We start from the raw sequence: 21188 nt of genomic DNA on the forward strand, positions 1-21188 counted from the left end.
TCTAGCGAATTAAAACCAACTTGGTGGACTGTAATGAAAAAGTTGAGAGCCATGGCTAATTAATAAGAAAAGCCAAGAGAGATAGCCTGAGTGACAGGCAAAGCTGGCATAGGTCCTTTTCTAGAATTGTATAAAAATGATGTCATTACACTTATTGATAGATAGTCTATCATCCATCCATCCTGGGGCAGAACTAAGGTTGATAGGCATGGAATAAGGGTAATTCAAATAGCATATCAGTTCTGTGAGCCATTTGAAGGCGATTGGAGACCGGAAATAAAAAGTTTTTTTTAAAAATATGAATGAAGAATTATTGAAAATTCGGTGTTCTTATAAGGCATAAGAAATATTGTATTCTAGGAAGTATTTTCAGTGCTAATTGCTAAACGTCTAAATGCGACCTACTTTCTCCATATTCTCTAGGGAATGTTTTCTGCTATTTATCTATTGTTTCGGCGAATAGCGGAAATATACTGTTCTTTGATTTAAGGAGGAAATGCAAGTTTTTGATAAGCTGAGTAGGGAGAGAAAAATGGAAAAACTATTTATATATAAAAAAATACAATAAAAAAGGTAGGATGGTACATAGGATGCAAAAATGGTTACAGCTTCTCTTCATAAGGGTTTAAAATTAAATTCGCGCCAAAAAATTATTATATTCGGAAGAAACCTAAAAAATAGGCATTGAGTGGCATGTTCACTTGAATCATAGGTCATATTTGTGAATATTTACAAATGAAACTAAGAAGTGACATTAAAACTTAAAACGAGCGTACATTATTCCGTATAAATAAAAAGATCATGGCAGCGTTATTTCTGCATTAAATTTTAATCAAAACGAACAAAGATTAAATTAAAAAATAGTTTTCTCGAGAGAAGTAAAGAGCAAAGTTGAAACTTAAAACGGACAAAAATTATTACTTCACAGCCAACCTAATATATATTAATATAACTAGTATAAATAAACCAACTAATCATGTTTTCCTATGCTTTTAGGATTATACAAAACTAGCGCTATACTGAAAACACAAAATAATATAGGAGTTTTGGTGCAGTAAAAGCAAACCAATTAAGGACACTTTTTATAGAATCAAAATATTATCAATCCCTTTTAGGATCAATCCTTTTTAAGATAAAGCAACAAACCATTTTAGGATTTTATTTATTTTTTTACGTTTAATTTGGTGTCACTTCTGCACAATGGCTCAGTCCAATAACTGACTCTCGTTTTGGTTCTCAAAAGGAAATGTCATGATTATTTTGTACACAAGTTTGAAGTAAGGCCATCTTGATAGTATTAGGACTATAGACTAGCTTTAAAATTTGTATCATAACTTGAAATTCATTGTTGTACAGAGAGAAATAATCGGATTTCTAGAGTTCATATTATGTCTTGGTTGATCTTCATTTCAAGTGATACTAAAGCATATTTCTTACAATATAAGACTGTATATTACCCACTATTGGTATTATAGCTGATGAGAGCAAAATACTGCTTGATAAATCAATCCAATATTTATGTATGCTGTTCAATTACTTCGCGGTTATTAAAAAATATTTAGTTTTACGCTTATGTTTTTAAGATAATTTTAATTGTATACTGAAAGTTACTAATGTCGAAACTGGTGTAAGACCATGAAAAGCTTTATAGATTCGCTTAGCGTTGTCAGGCTACATACTCATTTTTGACTCTTAAATCAATAATCCTGTTTTTTATACTTGACTTTTGTGTTTTCAGTGTAGCGCTAGTTTTGTATAATCCTAAAAGCATAGGGAAACATAATTAGTTGGTTTATTTATGCTAGTTATATTAATATATATTAAATATGCTGTGAAGTAATAATTTTTTGTCCGTTTTAAGTTTCAACTTCGCTCTTTACTTCCCTCGGAAAAACTTTGTTTTTTTAAATTAATTTGTTTAGTTTTACTACTGATGACGGTTACTGCATACGTGACCGAGATATCTGGTATTTTTTGTGAATTTCTATCACTGTTTGTGAAACACTGTCTATTAGAAGGATTTTATCACTATCTATTAGAAGGATATATATATATATATATATATATATATATATATATATATATATATATATATATATATATATATATATATATATATATATTTCTATTTATCGTTAGTTTTTGGTATCAAAGTGCTTCCAGTGATATGATAATTGACTACTAATTTTTAAGTTTAGAAGGATCTGAATGATGTGTTTATTAATTTTAATTGCTGATAGCACCGTCCTTTGGCCGCACAGTGAGTTTAATCATAGCTTGGTAATAGGGGACATTGAGATCAAACTCAGGTTGATCTCAAGTGTGGTACATCGGCCACACTGCAGGGCCGATGTAAGGACCTTAGTAGTTGTTGATCTGTTAGGTACATACATACAATTGTTGAAAGCAGCCATTGATGGGGATTAGGGTCCTCAGAAATACATGCAATAACTGCAGCATCGGTTTGATGCTGGAGAATTATATTCATTGCAGAATATTGTGTTCAAAGAATTCACCTTTGTTCACTCTACCTATAGGACAAATCTCAAGGGTATCATGGCCAATAAACTACTCATTTTACTAATTTAAAGTAAAATAAGGATAAAAATATTGACTAATAGTTAAGGCTAATAAACTCATGGACACAAGTAGATGTATTAGAACTCCAAGTATATTGTTTAACTTTTAGAATTAAAATGTTCTGGACCACTCACTTTTGAATCCTATGGCCAGCGTAAAAATAATGGGTACAGTATCGCCATGCCTGAAACCAAAGTGAGTATTTGAGATTTTCATAGTTTTTCAGGAGAGTGGAAATTGTGTTTTGAAGATTTTGGCAAGAACAGCTTTTTGAGTATTTGATTAGGAAGTAAGTCTATACCGCAGTACAGATATCTAGACAGTAGGATCCATCTCAAAAATATTTGGCACCAAGGGTCTCGACGCTTATGAAAGCTCCTCCCATTTCCTTTGGTCAAGCGCTTCATTGTATATTTCTCAGAAGGAGATCAAAAGAATTGTACTTGTATTATAAGGAGAATATAAAGTAATGCTTGTTGTTATTTTTGTTATAAATATTCTGTCACGAACTTGCAAATTACGTAAAACGTCTCTTCAGAAAGCACTTCTTTATGACTCATTAAGTTAACCCTCACGATTCTTTTCATTATCTCTCCAGTTTCGGGTTACACGCAAGTTTGGTATAAAACTTGGAATCTTTCAGAATTGTGTCAAGATTATTTAAAATTATTTAATCATTCTTGTTACAAAGTTTATTGCCAGTTGCTAATCAATTTTTTTTTTGTCCGGGGTATTTTTGAAGCCATAGGGAGGGGTTATGGCCCCTCACTAGATCCACCAATGGCCTTGTTTGCATAATTTACTGTAGCTTAATTATTAAGCTTTAATATGACATAGCAAAACTTTTGCAGATGCCAAAACAAATGATTTTAGTCATGTGCATTTTTAAGATTTTCTTTTTTGGAGAAAGAGAAGGGGTTAAGTTTCTTTTTTTTTATTCTTTACATTCAGTTCTCGTTTTAGCTGTCTTGGCATTATTTGGTTCGCTTTTTAAGAAATTTGTCCTCGCTTAGGCTTTGAGCGGTAGCTAACAGAATTTTATAATGCCCCTTTTGAATATCTTTGTCTTATCCGCCTGTAGAGCTACCACCGTTACTTGGCATTTCAAGGACATACACAAATTCTCAGTTTTAAGGATTGGAATCCTCTTGGTTTCTCATAAGGTGCACAAAAAGAATAAAAGTTTTGTTACTAACGTTATGAAAGATACTCATTACCCCCGGAGAAAGTTGTGCGATTGGCGTATTTTTTGTTCTTTGTTATTGATAAATACAGTGTTGACAGTTCTATTTTTCTAAGAGTAGGGTTTTGTATCAGTTCAAAAGTAGGATTTCGTGTGACAATGGATTTTTTTTTCAAAGCGAGAAGGAAATTTGCGAAAATTGATCATATCCTTATATTGTGGTCCTCATTTTATTTATTTTTTCTTTAGACCCACCTTCTCTCCTATCAGAGATATCATACTAAAAATTAATAGTTTTCTGCTTTCTAGCCAAGATGCATTAGAGGCAAATTTAAAAACAAATACACATTTTAGTGGTAGATCCAAAATCGTACGGGGTTTTACGCTAGAAAGCCTTTTTCTAGAATATTCATCGAGTTCGTTTACCAGCAAATAAATGAAATGGTATTTCTTACTGCTGAGTCTGTGTAATCTTAGATCTTTTACGGCACAATTTCTAAAATATTTCTAAAACTAAAACCATAGTATAGATATCTAGGTATCAGTACAGATATCAAATGTCATCACGTTATGACATTGTTCAAATAAACTTATTTTTACCTTGACTATCCTTATAAATTCATTCTTTTTTTTTCCTTTCAATTCTCAAACCAATGTTATCTTTCACTTTTGCATTATTATAGCCAGACCGATTATTTTCCCTTTTCTTTTTTTTCTCCGACGTAATGCATTCTTCCTTATCCCCTAGACGCTCGATTCGTCTTATTTCTGTTCCTGTCCTCCAGTCTGTGAATACCGATGCCACACTCGTGCTACCCATTGAAAAATCTATTGTCCCTTGTGTTTCTCTTGGTTTAGATGTTTTCCGATGGAGCTGCATTGCGGTCCGGCTTTGTCTAATGATTGAGATAGGAGATGATCGTACTGTCTAAATATCTGTACTATGCTCTATACAAACCATCGTGGGCTGCAGCGTAATTGGGATTACGGCTAATGTCTGGATTACAGTTTGTGTTCACTTCAAAATTAAACCGTTGAGCGTAGGAAGAATAAAGAAAAAAAATATTCGTTTCCATTCAGCAACTTTAAATTCACTGTAAATACAACAAAAAAATTGTCCAATGGATGTAAATGAACAGGAGGATGTTTCATCAAGCTCATTTTCTATTTCAAAAGACCCCAGAAATTATAATAGGCTATGTTTTCAGCGTATACTACTGCTCTGGTATTACCCTTAAGACCAAAGGAAACGTTCGGTCGTTAAAATGTATTTTGCCGTAATTTCTTTGATACATAATGCTTGATTAAATTGAGCCTTCTGTATTTGTTTTTAGGATATATCTGTGCAAGGGTTGAAAGACGATGTATCAGTTTCAATTGTCGAGAAGATTACACGTTTCCATATACATTGTGCTTTTCGATTGGTTCAGTTCGAGGCAAGTCAGTTTGATCAAAAATTAAATTCTGAGAATTTAACTAAATCGCTCATTACTCTCAGAGAGATGTACCAAAGGAGACGTTTGGAAAGGATTGAATCTCCAAACGAAGCTGAATTTCACGCGTATCATTTATTGCTTCAGTTGAAAAATAATCAGGGGTTTACCAGGTATTTATCCTATTTCTATGTTTTCATTCAATGTTTGTAAGTTTCTCCCATTTCGCTAGTGATCATAGTCAAAAATACCAATAGTCACTAAAACCCTACTACCTTTCCTGAACTAACAAAGAAAAGAGAAACACAAAGAATAAAGAGTTTTTTTCTTTATATCAAGACAGTGGGTGAATCCGGAAAAACTAAACTAAGACCAGGATACATCAAGGCTATAGTCAATACCCGTCCCATACAACTAATACAGTTAGTGGCTAAGAGATATTACGAGGCTGCATACTGTTCATTCAGAGCCCAGTATCTGCGCAAGTATTATCGCTCTAAGTTTTTTTTTTTTGTTTTTTTTAGTAGCAAATTTCGCTACGAAAGATAGAACATTAAGGTAGCCTATAGAATGAGCTATAGTTTCTTGAATAACTGGTATACAGAACATTTGTTACGATCAAAGATGCTGTTGATTAGTTAATTATATTACGAAATACAGACATGCAATCTATGTGTCTGCCGTCTGGAAACCGGCCACATAGCCCTTCAATGGTGCTAGCCTCCCATCATTCTTAGTTGCAAGAAGGGTCCTCTGAAACCAGTATCAACAGAACTAAGAAGCAACAACTGTGCAGGTTCGACCATGTCCAACGAATTGAGTTGGACCTTCTCCTAAAGATCACTTTCGAAGGATTTCTCCATGGCCTTCATCCGCAAGGTAGGCTACAGATATGACGGACGAATAAATTTGAAAACGTCAAGATAGCCTAGTTATCACGCACCACACCAGATAGGGAAATACACCGAACCCTTGTACATAACCTAAGAGGAGCTGTGGTCTCAGAGTATCCCACAAGAATGGCTGGGACCTAAGTAAGTAGTAGGCAATCAATGGAAATTTCTTGAAAACTGGCCAAGCCTAATGCTTTAAACAGAGTGGTATGGAACAAAAGTGTTCCCCGATGTCTTGGCATTAATCATCATGAAGCTAAGACCTTCTTCTAGTAGTTGCAATGTCAGTATAACTAGAACACGATTTGGGCCTTTAACTTCAAAGAGGGACTTTAAGTTTGACTCTAAAGATAAGCGTTATAAAATCAACGGTTAATAATGCTGGATTTATGTGTATTTCATAATAAATTAATTTGATTGGGATATGTATATTTTTTGTGATATCTTTACCAATAGATAGACAGGTGAATCCGAGGCCGCACTCAGAGAATTTTAAACCCCCACCCCCTCTCCCTTATTGTGAAATGCGCGAAATTGATTAAAAATTAGGATTTATCGGTTATTTAACAGATATTGAACACCCGCAATGAATTTTTCCCGTACTTAAGTCATCCCCTCCCCGCTGCTGCAAAACAATTTGAATTCTTGATTGTGGGTAATTTCAATGCGGACGTAAAATGCCTCTTGCCTGGTTCTAATTCGATATTAAATAAAAAAAACAAAAAAAAACAAGGTTTTTTAACTGAAAGTATTGACCAACATTAAAACTTAAAGCGAACAAAAATCATTCCGTATACGAAGGGGGATGCCTAAGGGCGTATCCAGGGTTTTCTTTGGGGGAGGGGTACAAAAACTTCAGAACGTATCAAAAATGTGTTCATATAAATTTGGTTACGTTTTACGTGTCGCCCAGACATTTGGGGAGAGGGAAGGGGGTTAAACCTGGTAGCCCCCTCCGTCTGTATACCGCCTTGGGGGGGTGCGCTTCCCTTATCCCTCACTCTTAGGCTAAAGTAAAAAAAACGCGCCAAAAACCTATTCTTATGGATTTTTGCTACGTTTTTACGAGTCGCACAAAAAATTCGGGTGGGGGGGGGGTTAAAGCCCGGTAGCCCTCTTCCTCTAGATACGGACTTAGCCCTCCCTCATTCCTCGCTCTTTACGCTAAAGACTTAAAGTTCTTTAAAAATACTTCTCATTCAAATTTAACAGCCATCGTGTTTCAGGAGTTGTTTTTAAAAAATTGGGACAAAAAGTCAAACTTTAGCGTAAAGAACGAGAAGGTTAGGAAGGGGAGCCACCCTCACTTATGGAATAGTTTATGTCCATTTCAAGTTTTAATGTTGCTCCTTGCTTTCGGTTGAAATACATAGTTTTATATTGAATTTCTGACCATTTTTCAAATCGTGACTACCATGCCTCCTGCGTAAAATTCCCCTTAGGAAATCTTCTGTGGAAATTTCCCTCCTCGTGGAAATTCCCCCCTCCGCAGAAAATTCCGTTTATCTCTCAATGACAAATAATATATGTATACGATGGGCGAATTTCGTAACTTACAGGACTTTCCCCAGGGTCCTGTCATCCCCCATGGCATAGTTATTGGACCTTTCAACTATCCTGATCAAATGGTTATGTCAGAATTTTTTTTTTTGAAAATCAGGCAAATTTTCTTAAGCTCGTAGCTTTTCATGGGTAGCAATAAAAACTCAATAAATTTCATTATCCGGGACCAGTATAAAAAGCCATTTCTTTTAATGTCTTAATTGTTAACATAGTTTCTTTTCTTAGAGTTTCAGTTACTATTGGGCCGAGTCGCTCCTTACTTACAATACCACCAACTGTTTGATTAAGTGTTCTAATCCCTCGCATTGTTGCAAAAAAAATCACCGAATTATCCAAGCTTCGACAATTTCGGTTGTGTGTCAGATCTAGATGGCGCTATTTATTCAAGGAGCCCCAAGCCATTTCTTGTTCAGGTACTCATTGATCAGAAGGATTCTGGCCACTTACCTCTATTGTTTCAAACCTCCATGAAGTTCCACTAAGATACTTGTGTAAAGCTTAGTAAAAATAGGTGGTTTACTATAAGTGACTGAAGAGGACAGATATGTATCAATTCAGAGTTCAAAGTGTCAACACCTAAATTGAATATTCCATGGACAGTATTAATTCAGTAAGTTTTATGTGAAGAAACAAAAAATTTCGCAATAGGGGTTATAGTGACGTATAATCCCTAAATATACTTATTGACCTACATATCAAAGATATTGCACGGACATTTTTAGTTCAGTGGGTTTTTTATGCTAAGATTTATATCATGTTGCAATAAGAATTACAGTGGCTTGGACTATGATTTTCGATTGTGAAGCGAGAGCTGCCTACATGGTAATTAAGCAATGACAGGCTCTATTTTTGTGTGTCCGGTGTTGAGCTTTTTGCAGCGGTTTATAGCGAAGGATAAAGACTCAGTCATTCAAATTGCTGCAAAGTTTTTTTTTGGAAAAGATGAAATTAAGCGTGCGATCGAGACGTGCAAAAACACTTTTCAAGTGGACATTTTTGAAAAGCGAAGAGGTTTGCTATGTCTTTCCTGTCAGATATTTACGAATTAATTATTGGTTTAGTTCAACCATTGGTTTACTTCAACCGTGTTAAAATCATGATGATTTTAACACGGATCTAAAAAATGAGAATGCGCCGCTTACTCAAATATTACTTTCCTCCCTTCTAGTGGCGTTTTTCTGCTACCAAAATCGAAGCCGTTTTCTTATGTGCACAACTTAGGTCCACTTCCGATTTGGATTCCGTTCTAACAGGCGCCCACCAGATGCAGGGTACCATGGTTGATGTTTCAAACGACATCCTAAGAAGCGATTACTTAAGTTTGCAGTTTCGACTTACCTATTCTCTGCCTCTTCATACGCAAAAGCCTAAGTGGTTTTTTAAACTTCGCTGGAATCATCTTGATCTCTCTTTATATTAGAGAAACATTACATTATATGTTGTAGAAAATCCGGATTCCATTTCACCTTTTATGTACGTTCATAAATAGGAACAATCGCGATTTGGATTTTTACTTGGCGGAATTAGTTCATTCAATCTTTAATTTTGAGTTGGGACACGCCAAAAAGAGTGGAGTGAAGACGTTGAACTTCAGAGTGCTAAACATTGACACAAGTCCTGGTTTCGTATTTTCGCCGACTGCGGTTATCCAAGGTCAGGTAGTTTCTTTCAGATCTTCAAATATACGAAGCGTGTATATAGAAATGATGTGCAGCAATGGAAACGGCGTCAAATCGGCAATCATTCGCGGGATATTAAAAAAAACCCCCAGCTGTTGTGGCGTCACGTGTCAAAACTTACCTCGACTTCTTTATCTGAGGACAATCCGATTGATTTAGGCTCTTAGAAAAGTCATTTTTCCTCATTATTTTCTGACGATCCACCTCCTCTTGACACAACATTTAGGTTTATACTTTTGGGTTACTTTGCAAAGTTAGACCAGGCTAAAAACAATATCACTATCACGCCAGCATTTATTCAGGCAGATATTCACCGTCTTAAACCAGGTAAAGCATCGGGCTCAGACGGCGTGCAACCCGAACATCTGATATACGGAACAGCAAACTTGTTTGAACATCTTGCTATTTTATTTCAGGCTTGTATCGTCAGCAGTATATTCCTGATCTGCTATGTGAAGGTCTAGTAACGTGTTTTTTTAAGAAAAATAAAGACCCGAAATCCTGTGACGTATATAGACCGATTACTGTATGTTCGACGATGGGCAAGCTTCTTGAGAAGCTTATCTATAATGAAATTAGCACGAAATATGATGATGGCGATAACCAATTTGATTTTCGGGGTGGTCTTTGGCGTGCTGAACGCCCATTCAACTCTTCTAGCGATTCTTTAAAGGCATAAAAAGGCAAAAAGTAACCTCTACGTTTGTGCCATTGATATTTCAAAGGCTTTTGACTCCATTCTTCTCTCCCAAGCAATTCTGTCTCTGTGTAGAAGTGAAGTTAATCCATTTGTTTGTACCTGCCTGTGGCAGGGGTATCAGGACTCCTCAATCCGGATGCATTTGCAAGGTACTGTTAGTAATCGTATTCGTGTGCGCCGTGGTGTTAAACAAGGTTCTGTTCTTAGTCCGGCAATATTTAATAACTATTAGACTAGTTACTCGAAAGATTCCACCATACTTAATAACCATATATCGACGCAAGTCACTTGTCTCATGCCGATGACATTCTTCTCTTCGTTGATAATTTTGGGGCAATCCAGAACGCTATTGATGATGTTTGCTCTGGAATGAAACAAATCGATCTTTCAGTTGCCACTTCTAAAACAGAGTTTCTTGTCTGTGGACTGGATATTGCCTCCAATGATGCAATCCAAGTTGGCCCCACCCCAATCTCATCTTCCAGTTCACTTAGGTATTTAGGCCTTCCATTTGGAACTTCGCAGTTAGATCCGCTAGGCAACTTATAGTTGTTTCTTTGAAAGAGAAACTAAGAAAATCTTATGGTCTTCTCGCCAGGGTAAAGGGCCAGTTTGATAAGAGAACCCTTGGTCGGCTCTATAATGCGTTTTTTGCACAGCATGTGTTGTTTTTTTACACCTTTTTGGAAATTTTTTCTCTGCCTCTAATAAAAGGCAAACCTGATCACTGTTCTTTAGGTTCCCCAAATATTTTCTTAGTATTCCCATTTGGACTCGTAATAGTTACATTTTCCGACGGTACAGTGTTTTTGAGATTTGTCAAAAATGGACGAACTGTCACGAAGGTTTGCTGACTGCTACAACAACATTATCGATTTCTCACTGACTTGCCTTCTATCAAGTGCCTAGCGTCGCTAGTTGTGAAATCTTATTATGTTTGACCCATGTACTAAACCATGAAGAAGATAATGGAAAAAGGGTTGATTCAGTAATGTATATGAAATATGCAGAAGAGAGCGGGAGGTGAGTGGGGAGAGCTGTATAGGTACCGGTCGGCCTATAGGCCTTAAACTGCTAGGGACAGGTAGCTCAAGTACCCGCACTTACCGCAACATCATTAGAATTAAGTAATTTCATAAAAAGAACCTATTGTTAGCTGATTGGAGGATATTTCATTTTTATCTGAAGATATTTTTGTGGAGTCAAAGAGGTGAATGGACTAATTAGGCAGTCCATATACCCTTACAAAAAATTTTGGAACTGGAACTGGATGCTGAAAAGTGTTTGAAAGTTAAAGTTGTCAAGGATTGTGCGTGTTTTTTTTCTGTGCCATTTTTGTTCTTCTTTTCATTTTCTTATGCTCCTCTTCAGTGCACTTTTGTTTTGTACAGAGGGTAACAATAAATTACTATCATTTTATGGCTCTAAATGTACTTACATTGAGTAGCTTAGTATTAATAGAAACAATCTGCGTTCCTGGTCGCTTTTTTAACAGCTCTTTTTATTTTGGTCATAGTAAACCCGATGTAAATTATCATTATAATCTGGCTGTGTCTTGTCTTAAACATGCGAAGAACTAATTGACCCCAGAGAAGGTTGAGGAAGTTTCGGATTCTCCGAGTTCAGCTGAAGCTTGGGATGGATATTATTTGTATAATTTTTTCATAAATATACACCCTTACGGTTTCACAATCACATGTAATTACTATGTATTTTTCGTCCATTGAAAGTGCCCATAACAGATTGAAATCTTCATCCAGTAATTTTTTATGGGATTTTGGGTTTTATCTTCAGCCAGATTACAAACTTTTGACTTCACTTCTTTAGTTGTTAGGTTGTTTAAATTCATCTGTTGCATCCGGTACCTTTGACTGCGGTACAGTTAATTCAGTTCTTTAAATTTGGCAAGTCTTCTCTTAACTGTTAGTGTTTATTAGTTTTAGAATCTATTCCTCATCCGCATCTTATTTCTAGAATTGATTTTGGAGAGAATGGTTTTCTTTCTGGGGTTGGATTTAGCCACAATGGTCGATTATTTTCTCCTCCTCCTTTGGGTGGTTTTCAAAATAGCCTAACTATTCACCTTTGTGCTCTGGTATTTCTAAAGCTTTCGACTCTATTAACCACTTTCGCTTATTTTACTCACTTCTTACTAAAGGAATTATTGTTTCTATCATTTTTTTGCTCGGATATTGGTACTCTTTATGTCTTTTTTAAGGTTAATTTTTCGATTTCGGAAAAAAGGAGTACCGTTTAGATAGAGGTCACATAAGGAAGTGTTTTATCACCTAGTCTGTTTAAAGTCTGCATGACTTAAGTAATTGAAAACATGCTTCTGGCTGATTTTTCTGGGTCATTTAATGTTTTTAGTCATCTAATTCTCATCATCAACTAGAGTTCCCAGTCTATTAATAACATTGATGAAGCATGTGTTCCAAGTTGTCTTTATTTAAGTGATGATAAGTGCAAGTATCCTACTGTAGGCTCATTGCCCCCTTTCTTTCGCTTAGCGTGCAAATCGTTTTATGTCTTCTTTGTCGTATATTTAGGGCGCTGAACACCAATACTGTTAACAATGAACTATCTTTACACTCTTGGTTGGTTTCTGACTCCAGGATAAAAATTCAAGTTGGTAACTCAGATTATTTGAAACAAAGGAATATTTAATCTCTAAAATTTATGTAAATTATGCAAATTAGTTTCAGCTTTCTGCGATCGTTTAATTCTCGATTTTTCTGGGTTTCACTCTCTGTTAAAAAAAAATATTTTTTTTGCGTATTCAGTATTTCCTGTACTGCAAATTCTTTCTTTTTATCCTTCCCATGGTATCGTAAAATCCTGTGTGGCGCAGTGGATTTATCTCTGTTTTGTAATGCGGGGCCCCGGGTAATGCTTGCTACCTGTCCCTGAAAAAAAAAAAAAAAAAAAAAAAAAAAAAAAAAAAAAAAAACGGCAGCAGAAAAGTTGACAATTGTCAATGCCCTACTCGCCATCAGTCGTTCTGGAGGATTTTCATCCTTCACCCATGGTACCCTAATAGGGAGATTCGAGTGAATGATGTTTTTAATAAGTGAATTCGAGTGAATGATGATAAGTCGCTGTGCTAAGTACAAGGCTTTTGAATATTAGCACTAATAAGTTACCACCGTTTCACTATCTTGAAAGTATAATATTTTGTAATTAGTGTTTTTCTCTTTATATTTTACTCCGTTACTTACTTTGTTGTTATTAGTGGAAAAAAATGACAATATATTAGAAATTTTAATCCTCTATTTATGATGTGATCATCGTAGTTAGTCATTTTACGCAGTTTCGGAAAGATTAAAAACCATCTACCTGCTTAATTTTTGCTTTACATATTTAAGTTAATTCTCCAGACTTAACTCCTTACAGTCGTAACTTTGATTCCTATATTCCTTCCATTCTTCTATTTTAAATACCTCTTTTTAAAATCAGATAACTGAATTCAATTAACTGTCGATTTGTTTTCCTAGTGGATTAACTGATGGCAAGCATCTTTCGCATACTCGAACAATCAAATTTGCCCTTTCAATTTGGCGGGCTTTTCGTTTCAATAACGCCGTTCTGTTCTTTCGTCTAATCAAAAATGAAGCCACTTATTTGCAAGCTGCTCTGCTCCAACGCTATTTTGGAGATGTCCGCTTCAGAGCCCTGAAAATTTTACAAAGGGCTTGCGGAATGAAGCAGTTGCTAAATGTAAGTAAATTATCAATTCAATTAATATATTTTTTGTATATTATCAAGGATTTGTCTATTATTGTGTTGTGTGAGCATCACTTTGGCTTTTTCCTTCCTTTTTTTTCATGCTGAAAGTTTGAACCTTAGGATGGATTGATGAATATTATGTTAGATTTGTCAGCCGAAGTGGAATTTTATTGTTTATATATGAGGGGACTGTCAGATTTTTTCGGCCAGGCTATCGATTTTTCGAGCCATGTCTCTGATTTCGAGTGGGACGCTCGGTTTAATTTTGAAGTTAGACTAAAATCTAGAAGTACGTAAGATGGGCGACGACTCCCTAGTCCATCGCCAAAATAGCTTCTTAAAATGATAAATACAGACATTTAGAGATCGAGAAAATGTGTATTTTTCCTCGGAATACCATCATTCAGAATAAACAGAAATGGATAGTAACAATACTTCTATAGTGAGCTGGTAACAAAAAGTTTTTTCTTACCCGTGATTTTGGCAAAAGGTGCAATTTGGTTTGCTGTATTAGGCACTGAGGCAGAAGAATGCAGTCGCATGTGTCTGCTAAGCTTTAATATCCCGCTTGTTGCCAAAGAAATTAGAACTTTTCCTTTGTTTCTTTCTTAGTAATTTTTTAAAAAGTCGGTCTGCGGCAAGGGAATTCACTCTTTAGCCAAAACAGATGTGTTTCTTCCATGCTGATCCACATCCAGCTTTGAAACTACACAGATCCACTTGAAGCTTGTGAAACATGTACCTTGGGCCAAGGGAACACTGGGGACTGTTTTTAAGATACACACGCACCTTCCAAGCCCCGTTTACCTTGGGCACGAAATTGGTAGGCAGGTACAAAAGGCAGACCACTGAAATCTGTTTGACAGGTACCTACACCCAAGGAGATTTTCCTTGGTAAAGATATAGTGAAATATGAAAAAAAACTTAATCTGATCCATCGCCGAATATTTTCTTAGAATAAAAAACAGAAAAATACAGAAACCTAAAGAAGGAGAATTTCTCCATGGGTTTGAAAGTGCTGCTGTCCATTTTTAAAAGTAATTTCTGTATATAATTTTGGTTGACTCTTATCATTTTGTTTTCTGCAGTTGGAACTGATGCTAAGAAATTGTATGACAGTTGCAGAATTTAGAGAGTGCCTTTATACTTTCCTTAGAGCGATATTAGCAAGGCGACCTTTGGCAAGAAAATCAGCTTTTAAATTAAGGGAATTACATTTTTTTTTTTTTTATAGCTGATCAATAATCAGATTATGCAGAGCACTAAGTTAGTATTGTTCTGTTTTGTAAGACTCGGTGGAGGAAAATCCGAATATTCCACCTGGGGTTTTGAAATCGTGAAAAGGGAAGTTAATGGTGGGAAAGAGAACTACATGTCCGGATGTCTACTTTAAAGATGCCTGAAACTGTATCCCATACAAGTAAGAGCAAACCCAGGTTTTTCAGTAGCTTAAAGAGTTGGTCACTATTGGAATGCTTGAAAAGCTGCTATGGTAAAAAGAATGGAACTGCTTGAGTAGCTGCTATGGTAAATAGAATGCAGTACAGTAGACTGTTAGGACAGCAGCGACAAGGTAGTCTTTATTAGCTGCTTGACTAAACAAGTTAGTGGGTATAGTTGTTTATAGCCTTTTCCATGAGCTTCCAAGGATTGTTAACTTATGGTTTCTTTCATGTTACTCGGAAGGTCACGACGGGTACTGTTCTTTGGTTTGCTAACCTCGTTACTGGAATGCTGTCCCGATATGGTCCCTAATTGGTCCCTATTTCGGTCTTAGGAAGGTCCCTAAGTCCCTAATTTTGGACGTTACTGACTGTTCAACCCCTGTATCCTCATATAAGAAGATATTAAGAATAAGATCAATAGACTCCGCATAGAGGACCTTAAGAGGATAGTAAATTTTGAAAGAAAAATATTGTTATATCGATTACTACCGGGAAATTTTGATTCGCCCCAGGCTATGTGAACAAAATCCTTTTTAATAAGTAACATTAACTTGCATTTATTTAAAAAAATCACCCATTACAACATGATCGATTGATGAAATGATGGATTAAGACACGTCTATTTTTAAGGGTGTCTACAGGTTGGGAGCCAGGATGCCTTCAGCCCTGTAAAAGATCGAAGCTTGCCCAGATTTTCAGCAAAAATACATTACAAAATAATACAGGAATAAGAAAAAAAAATTATAAAACCAGTAATAATACGTCCTAATCGGCACCACAAGCCTTACAACAAAACAAATTCAAAAGTACGACTAAAATCATAAAATCGCACCCCGAGAGGCCACAATAAGGTACTCAATTATTTATTTAGACCCCCCCCCCCACAAAAAAAACAATAACAAGAGAACTAAAATTCATACTTTGTACGAACGATTTCTTTTATTTCTCTCTTAAAAAAAGAAATATCATTATTATTTTTAAAACTCTGATCTAGATTATTCCAACTTCTAATTCCCCTATGAAGCACAGAAAACGTCGACCAGGTCAAAATAATCAATCTCTCCGGGAGATCGAGTGTCATAATTGTGGATCATGGATCTCAAATTAACTAAACTGTCAAAACATGAAAGATTTGTACCATGTTGTAGCCTAAAAATAAACAGAAGTTTATGTAATTCTCGTAGTCCAGAAGCTGGTAGTATCCTTATTCGCTCGTAGACGTTCCGTACGGAATCCCAGGGTTGTAGGGCACCCAACAAACGAACAGCACTATTTTGGTACGGGCCGGACAACGGAAGCAAATGTACCAAGCCAAACGCTACTACAATACAGACTATATGGATGGATAAGGGAAAAATAAAGGAGGCGTAGGACATATGTATGGAAAAAATGCCTAAGTTTTCTCATTATACCTAGGTTACGAGACAAAATTTTACTGAAAAATAATTGATTATTCCTCTTCCCATTCGACCTAAATTACGTAGTAAAATTATTATTAAAACTGTTTGCCACACAGCTACTGCTGATCGAGAATTGTTACTGAACATGCGCATTCTCCTGAATTTTAAATTACAGTCCAACGTTTCAATTCTTAAGCAGCAAAAAGCTAAAAAAAATAAATAAAAAATGTACAAATAATCCTAACATTAACCCGTAATAAAACTATGTCAATTAAAAACGACAGAAATAAATTTTAAAAAGCATTTAAACAAAGTCAATTAATTCATAAAAATAAAGTCGTTTTAAAGTTAAACATAAAACTGGCAGAATATGTTATCAGTAAATAAATGACACCGTGGCAACTATAGCCATCAGTACTCATACGTCTGATATTGTAAGGAGGGGATGGGTATCTGATGCCTAAAAAGTACGTTTTTGTTTCAAGATTTGTGACTACTGAATGTTAAGTTTTAGCAACTAGATAATTATAAGAGTAATATTTGGCAGACAAAACTACTTCGAAACAATATTGCTTCATAAAAGAACTAGCAGTGGGTGACCTATCTTCAGCAAAGATGGTGGTAAATCTGAAAATCATCTAGAACCTGTACTTAGTGGCCTTATGATGCTCGAGATTGTTGTCTAATATTTACCTAGTAGGTATTACTTGGTAAATATTACCTCTACTAGAACTAACTAGTAGGGGAATCCTTTCTTATTTATATGTATGAATCCTTCTTTATCATCTGACGTTTTTGTTTTGTATCTTTTTTTTTTTTTTTTTTTTGTAGGTTTATCCAGCAGTGGAGTTTCGTGAAGCTATGTGTTTTGATCAAGATGAGTTGGAAGAATTTCTTATGCTGGCTGGAACTAGCATTGATAAGGAGGAAAATATAATGCTCAGTGAAGTATCAAACTCTCTTACAAGTGAAATCTCAGTTTTAAGTAGTATCATCCAGGAAAAGCGACATCAAAACATTGCAGAGGTATTTATTTTCAGAAACCTAAAAAGTGTGTCATTGTCTAAGTGCCAATGATAATGGAATCTGATTCTTGGAACTCGTGAAATATACACAGCCATATATATTTTTAAAGACAGGGAGAATTGGTAACTGTATTTATAATGAAAAAGACCTCCTGATGAAGTTAGACAGTTTTTAGTAGTTTCGGGTACGAAATTAAAAAAAACGTGGGTGAAGATCAACGAAAAATAAACAAATCAAATTTCACCAAACAAATTAAGTAGGTGTTGCCCCCTTAAAGGTGCAGTTGTCTTTAAGAATCAACGAGTTCTTAGTATTTGGATTTTTATGGACGAAGAGGGTTGTTAGTTTAACTAATTATTTTTGTTTATTTATTTTTATGGTTCAACGTGGCAACAAACGTTTTTGTAACGAAGCAACGTTACAAAAAGGGGGGGGTGTTTAGCGGAAATTTAGGGTTATTTTGTTTATCGAAGTAACAGTAGTTTGTTTTTTATTTGTGAAATTCTAAAACGGGCTTTTGGTAGATTGCAATAATCAACTAAATTATTAAAGCTAGAAGCTTCAAATTTTTTGTAAAATAATTTTGAAATCACGTGTTCCTCTTGACGGCCGTAGTTTTGTCAACCTCAAGGGCTGTGACTGTAGTCGGTTAAAAAAAAAATTAATCTGTGTGTACGAAAGAACCTTTTTTGATTTATAAATTTAATAATAAATTTCACAGTTTATTAATTAAAAAAAATTCAAATAAATGTACATCCTCGTGCATATAATAGCAAATACCGAAATCAGAAACAATAGAAAGTATATCTTAATCAATAAGCACTGAAATGGTTATGATAATTAGTAAAATGATAATTAGGCTCAATTACAATTGATACGGACTGGACTGTGCTTTGATTGACTGCATATTTATGACTGCATATTATGAAAAGGAAGAATGATGTAATTAATGTGATGGCTGGAGTGCCTTCAAAGAGAAGCCAGGTCCAATTTTTTTAGTCAAAGACCCAAGCTGCCGATCGAAACAAGGCAATTAAAGGGAGAAGACAAAACCTCGCAAAGAGGGTGGGGGGTTTGTCGTCTAACTTTAAAATAAATTATTTTTCAAAGTTAGTTCCAACTTTCAGTTTCTTTCGATGCTTATCTTTTAAGTACATAGAGGCTAGGGAATGCATAAGTTGTACACGCATAAGTTGTGACAAAAGACAATACAAATTATATTGCTGTTTCGCTCGCGCTTGGATACTTCTTCTGAGGGCTCTGCCAAAATTTAAGTAACAGTACAATTTCATTTTTTTTTTTTTTCAGATCGTTGTCAAAAGAAATTTTGATTATGTCGTGTTCACCAAGATTAAAGATTTCTTACTTTTCAATCATTTTACAACCTGCTGCGAAAGCCCCCATAAACACAAAATATAGTATGCATTAAGTAGCTAAAGCTTTTAGTAAGCAGTAATGAGATGTGTTCTTCTACTTTGGTCACATATTAAAAGACAAGTCTATGTCAAGAAGTCTCTAATTTCGGCGATGAATATAGAAAAAAAAACTGACGGTCACCCTGTCTTGGAAGTTCAAAATGCAAAAAAGTTTGTCTTCGGCCAAAAAAAAAAATATACTTGAGAAATAGAAATGGCCAGTGAATGGAAATACATTAGAATCGTTCCCGACCGGTTCAACCAAATTAGTTCTTTCAGCCGGTCAACAGTTAAGGTTAGCAATCAAACAATTAATACTTTATGTACTACTAGTACTACTACTAATAACTCATCGCAGCACCAAGACGCCTTAGGCCAACACAGCTACGCACGCTTCTCCTCCATTCTAATCTATTCAAAGCCTCCCTCTTTACGCCCGCCCAAGAAGTTCCCATTTCCTTTAAATCTTTCTTTATGACATCCTCACACCCCAACCTCGGACGAACTGCTTTCCGTTTAGCCCTAGATGGTTGGCCAAAAAGGACAATCTGTCATCCTTCATCCGCAGAACGTGCCCTAGCCATCTCAACCTTTCTCTAATTATAGCTAAATAATCCACTTCTTGAAAGAAAATCTCCCAATTTTAAATATCAACAAAGAAAAATAACCCAAATCGGTGACCAATCTCCAATGGTTGTAACTTTGGGTATTAATACTCCCGATATTCTTTATTGCTTTAGATGCTCAACCTCATTGTATAAAGGGACGTTTCATTTAGAGAAATAGTTATTTAGTGTATATATAAAAAAACAAAAAAAACAGTGCTTGATGGGCACTAGCACCTTGATGGCTCTAGCACCAGTGTGACACAGGATAGCCATATTCATTCACACTGACAGTTATATAGAATCCAATGAAATTTCAAGATTTGCGGACATGGATTTGTTCATAATGTAGATTACAATAGAAGAGCAAAACAAAAAACTATACACTGCAACCGTATCTCAACAAGATCAACAACCTTAAAAGACGAATAAATAACTTCAGGTAATTCATCTATGCTAAGACTTGGGCTTTTTTACCAGCCTCTCGGAAGCGAGTCAATATATCTCCAAAACAAGGTCACAAGAATGGGGCTTAAACTAAGGGAATGCTAAAGCACGTCGAAAAGAAGCTATTCCAGACCTGCTAACGGGTCATCTAATAGGTGAAGCAGTCCTAGTTTCAGTGTTGCGTTTGTCATACCTCCACTCAAACCTGCCGATAAGACATCATGTGCAACGTCATGTGAAACGTCAATGGTAAAAACAGCCCTTTAAAATCAAAAAGTCCCTAAATACGTAAAGGTGCCGTTCTGGGTACCCAGTTGACCGACCGTATTTCAAACAGTAGGTTCTATAAAAAGTGCGGTTTAATACCGCTTTCTAGGGCTATAATGAGAGAAAGGTTGAGATGGCTTGGGCACTTTCTGCGGATGAAGGATGACAGATTGCGGATGATTGTCCTTTTCGGGCAACCGTCAAGGAGTAAATGGAAAGCTGGTCGTCTGCGGTTGGGGTGGGAGGATGTCATTAAGAAATGATCTAAGGGAAATGGGAACTTCCTGGGAAGGTGTAAAGAGGGAGGATTTAAATAGATTGGTATGGAGGAGGAGCTTGCGTAGCTGAGTTGGCCTCAGACGGCTGGGTGCTGCGGTGAGCTGTTAGTAGTACTAGTAGTAATAATACATAAAGTACTAATTTTTTGATTGGTAACCTTAACTGTTGACCGGCTGTAAGAACTAATTAGTACATGAGTTGCCAATATATGATATTTTCGTTTTAAACCCACAGTTATATCAGAGCTGTATGTCTAGAACTTATCCATGAGCGTGCTTTTGGGAAAGAAATAAATACTCACAGAAATACAAAATTTAGCTGTTTGAGTTGCATATCATTTTTGACCGTGTAGAATTTTCAAGGACTAATTAAAACGCTATCTTCGCCCATTATCGATGGATGTTTCTTGTGCACTCAAATCGAGTATTTCCATCTCTTTTTCTTAGAAAACCATAAAAACCACTACAGAATACTATCAAACCCTGCAAATCTGCAGTACAAGTCTGTAGGAAGATTTTTTAATTTCTTTTTTATGTTTATAGTCTTT

The 21188-nt window shown here is 35.7% G+C and overlaps 1 protein-coding gene across 1 annotated transcript in view; it reads left to right on the top strand.

The window, feature by feature from the left end:
• Positions 1–21188, top strand: part of LOC148940020 (uncharacterized) — an 89593-nt gene that overhangs the window by 27083 nt on the left and 41322 nt on the right. Inside the window, exons 6-8 of the mRNA XM_089105919.1 lie at positions 5098–5369; positions 13526–13748; positions 17434–17628. Coding sequence (XP_088962045.1) covers positions 5098–5369; positions 13526–13748; positions 17434–17628 — 690 coding nt within the window. The remainder of the gene's footprint in view (positions 1–5097; positions 5370–13525; positions 13749–17433; positions 17629–21188) is intronic.

This window comes from Artemia sp. Qi Xiang Cuo, chromosome 20, assembly GCF_049724085.1.
Source record: "Artemia sp. Qi Xiang Cuo chromosome 20, ASM4972408v1, whole genome shotgun sequence".
Lineage (NCBI taxonomy): Eukaryota > Metazoa > Arthropoda > Branchiopoda > Anostraca > Artemiidae > Artemia > Artemia sp. Qi Xiang Cuo.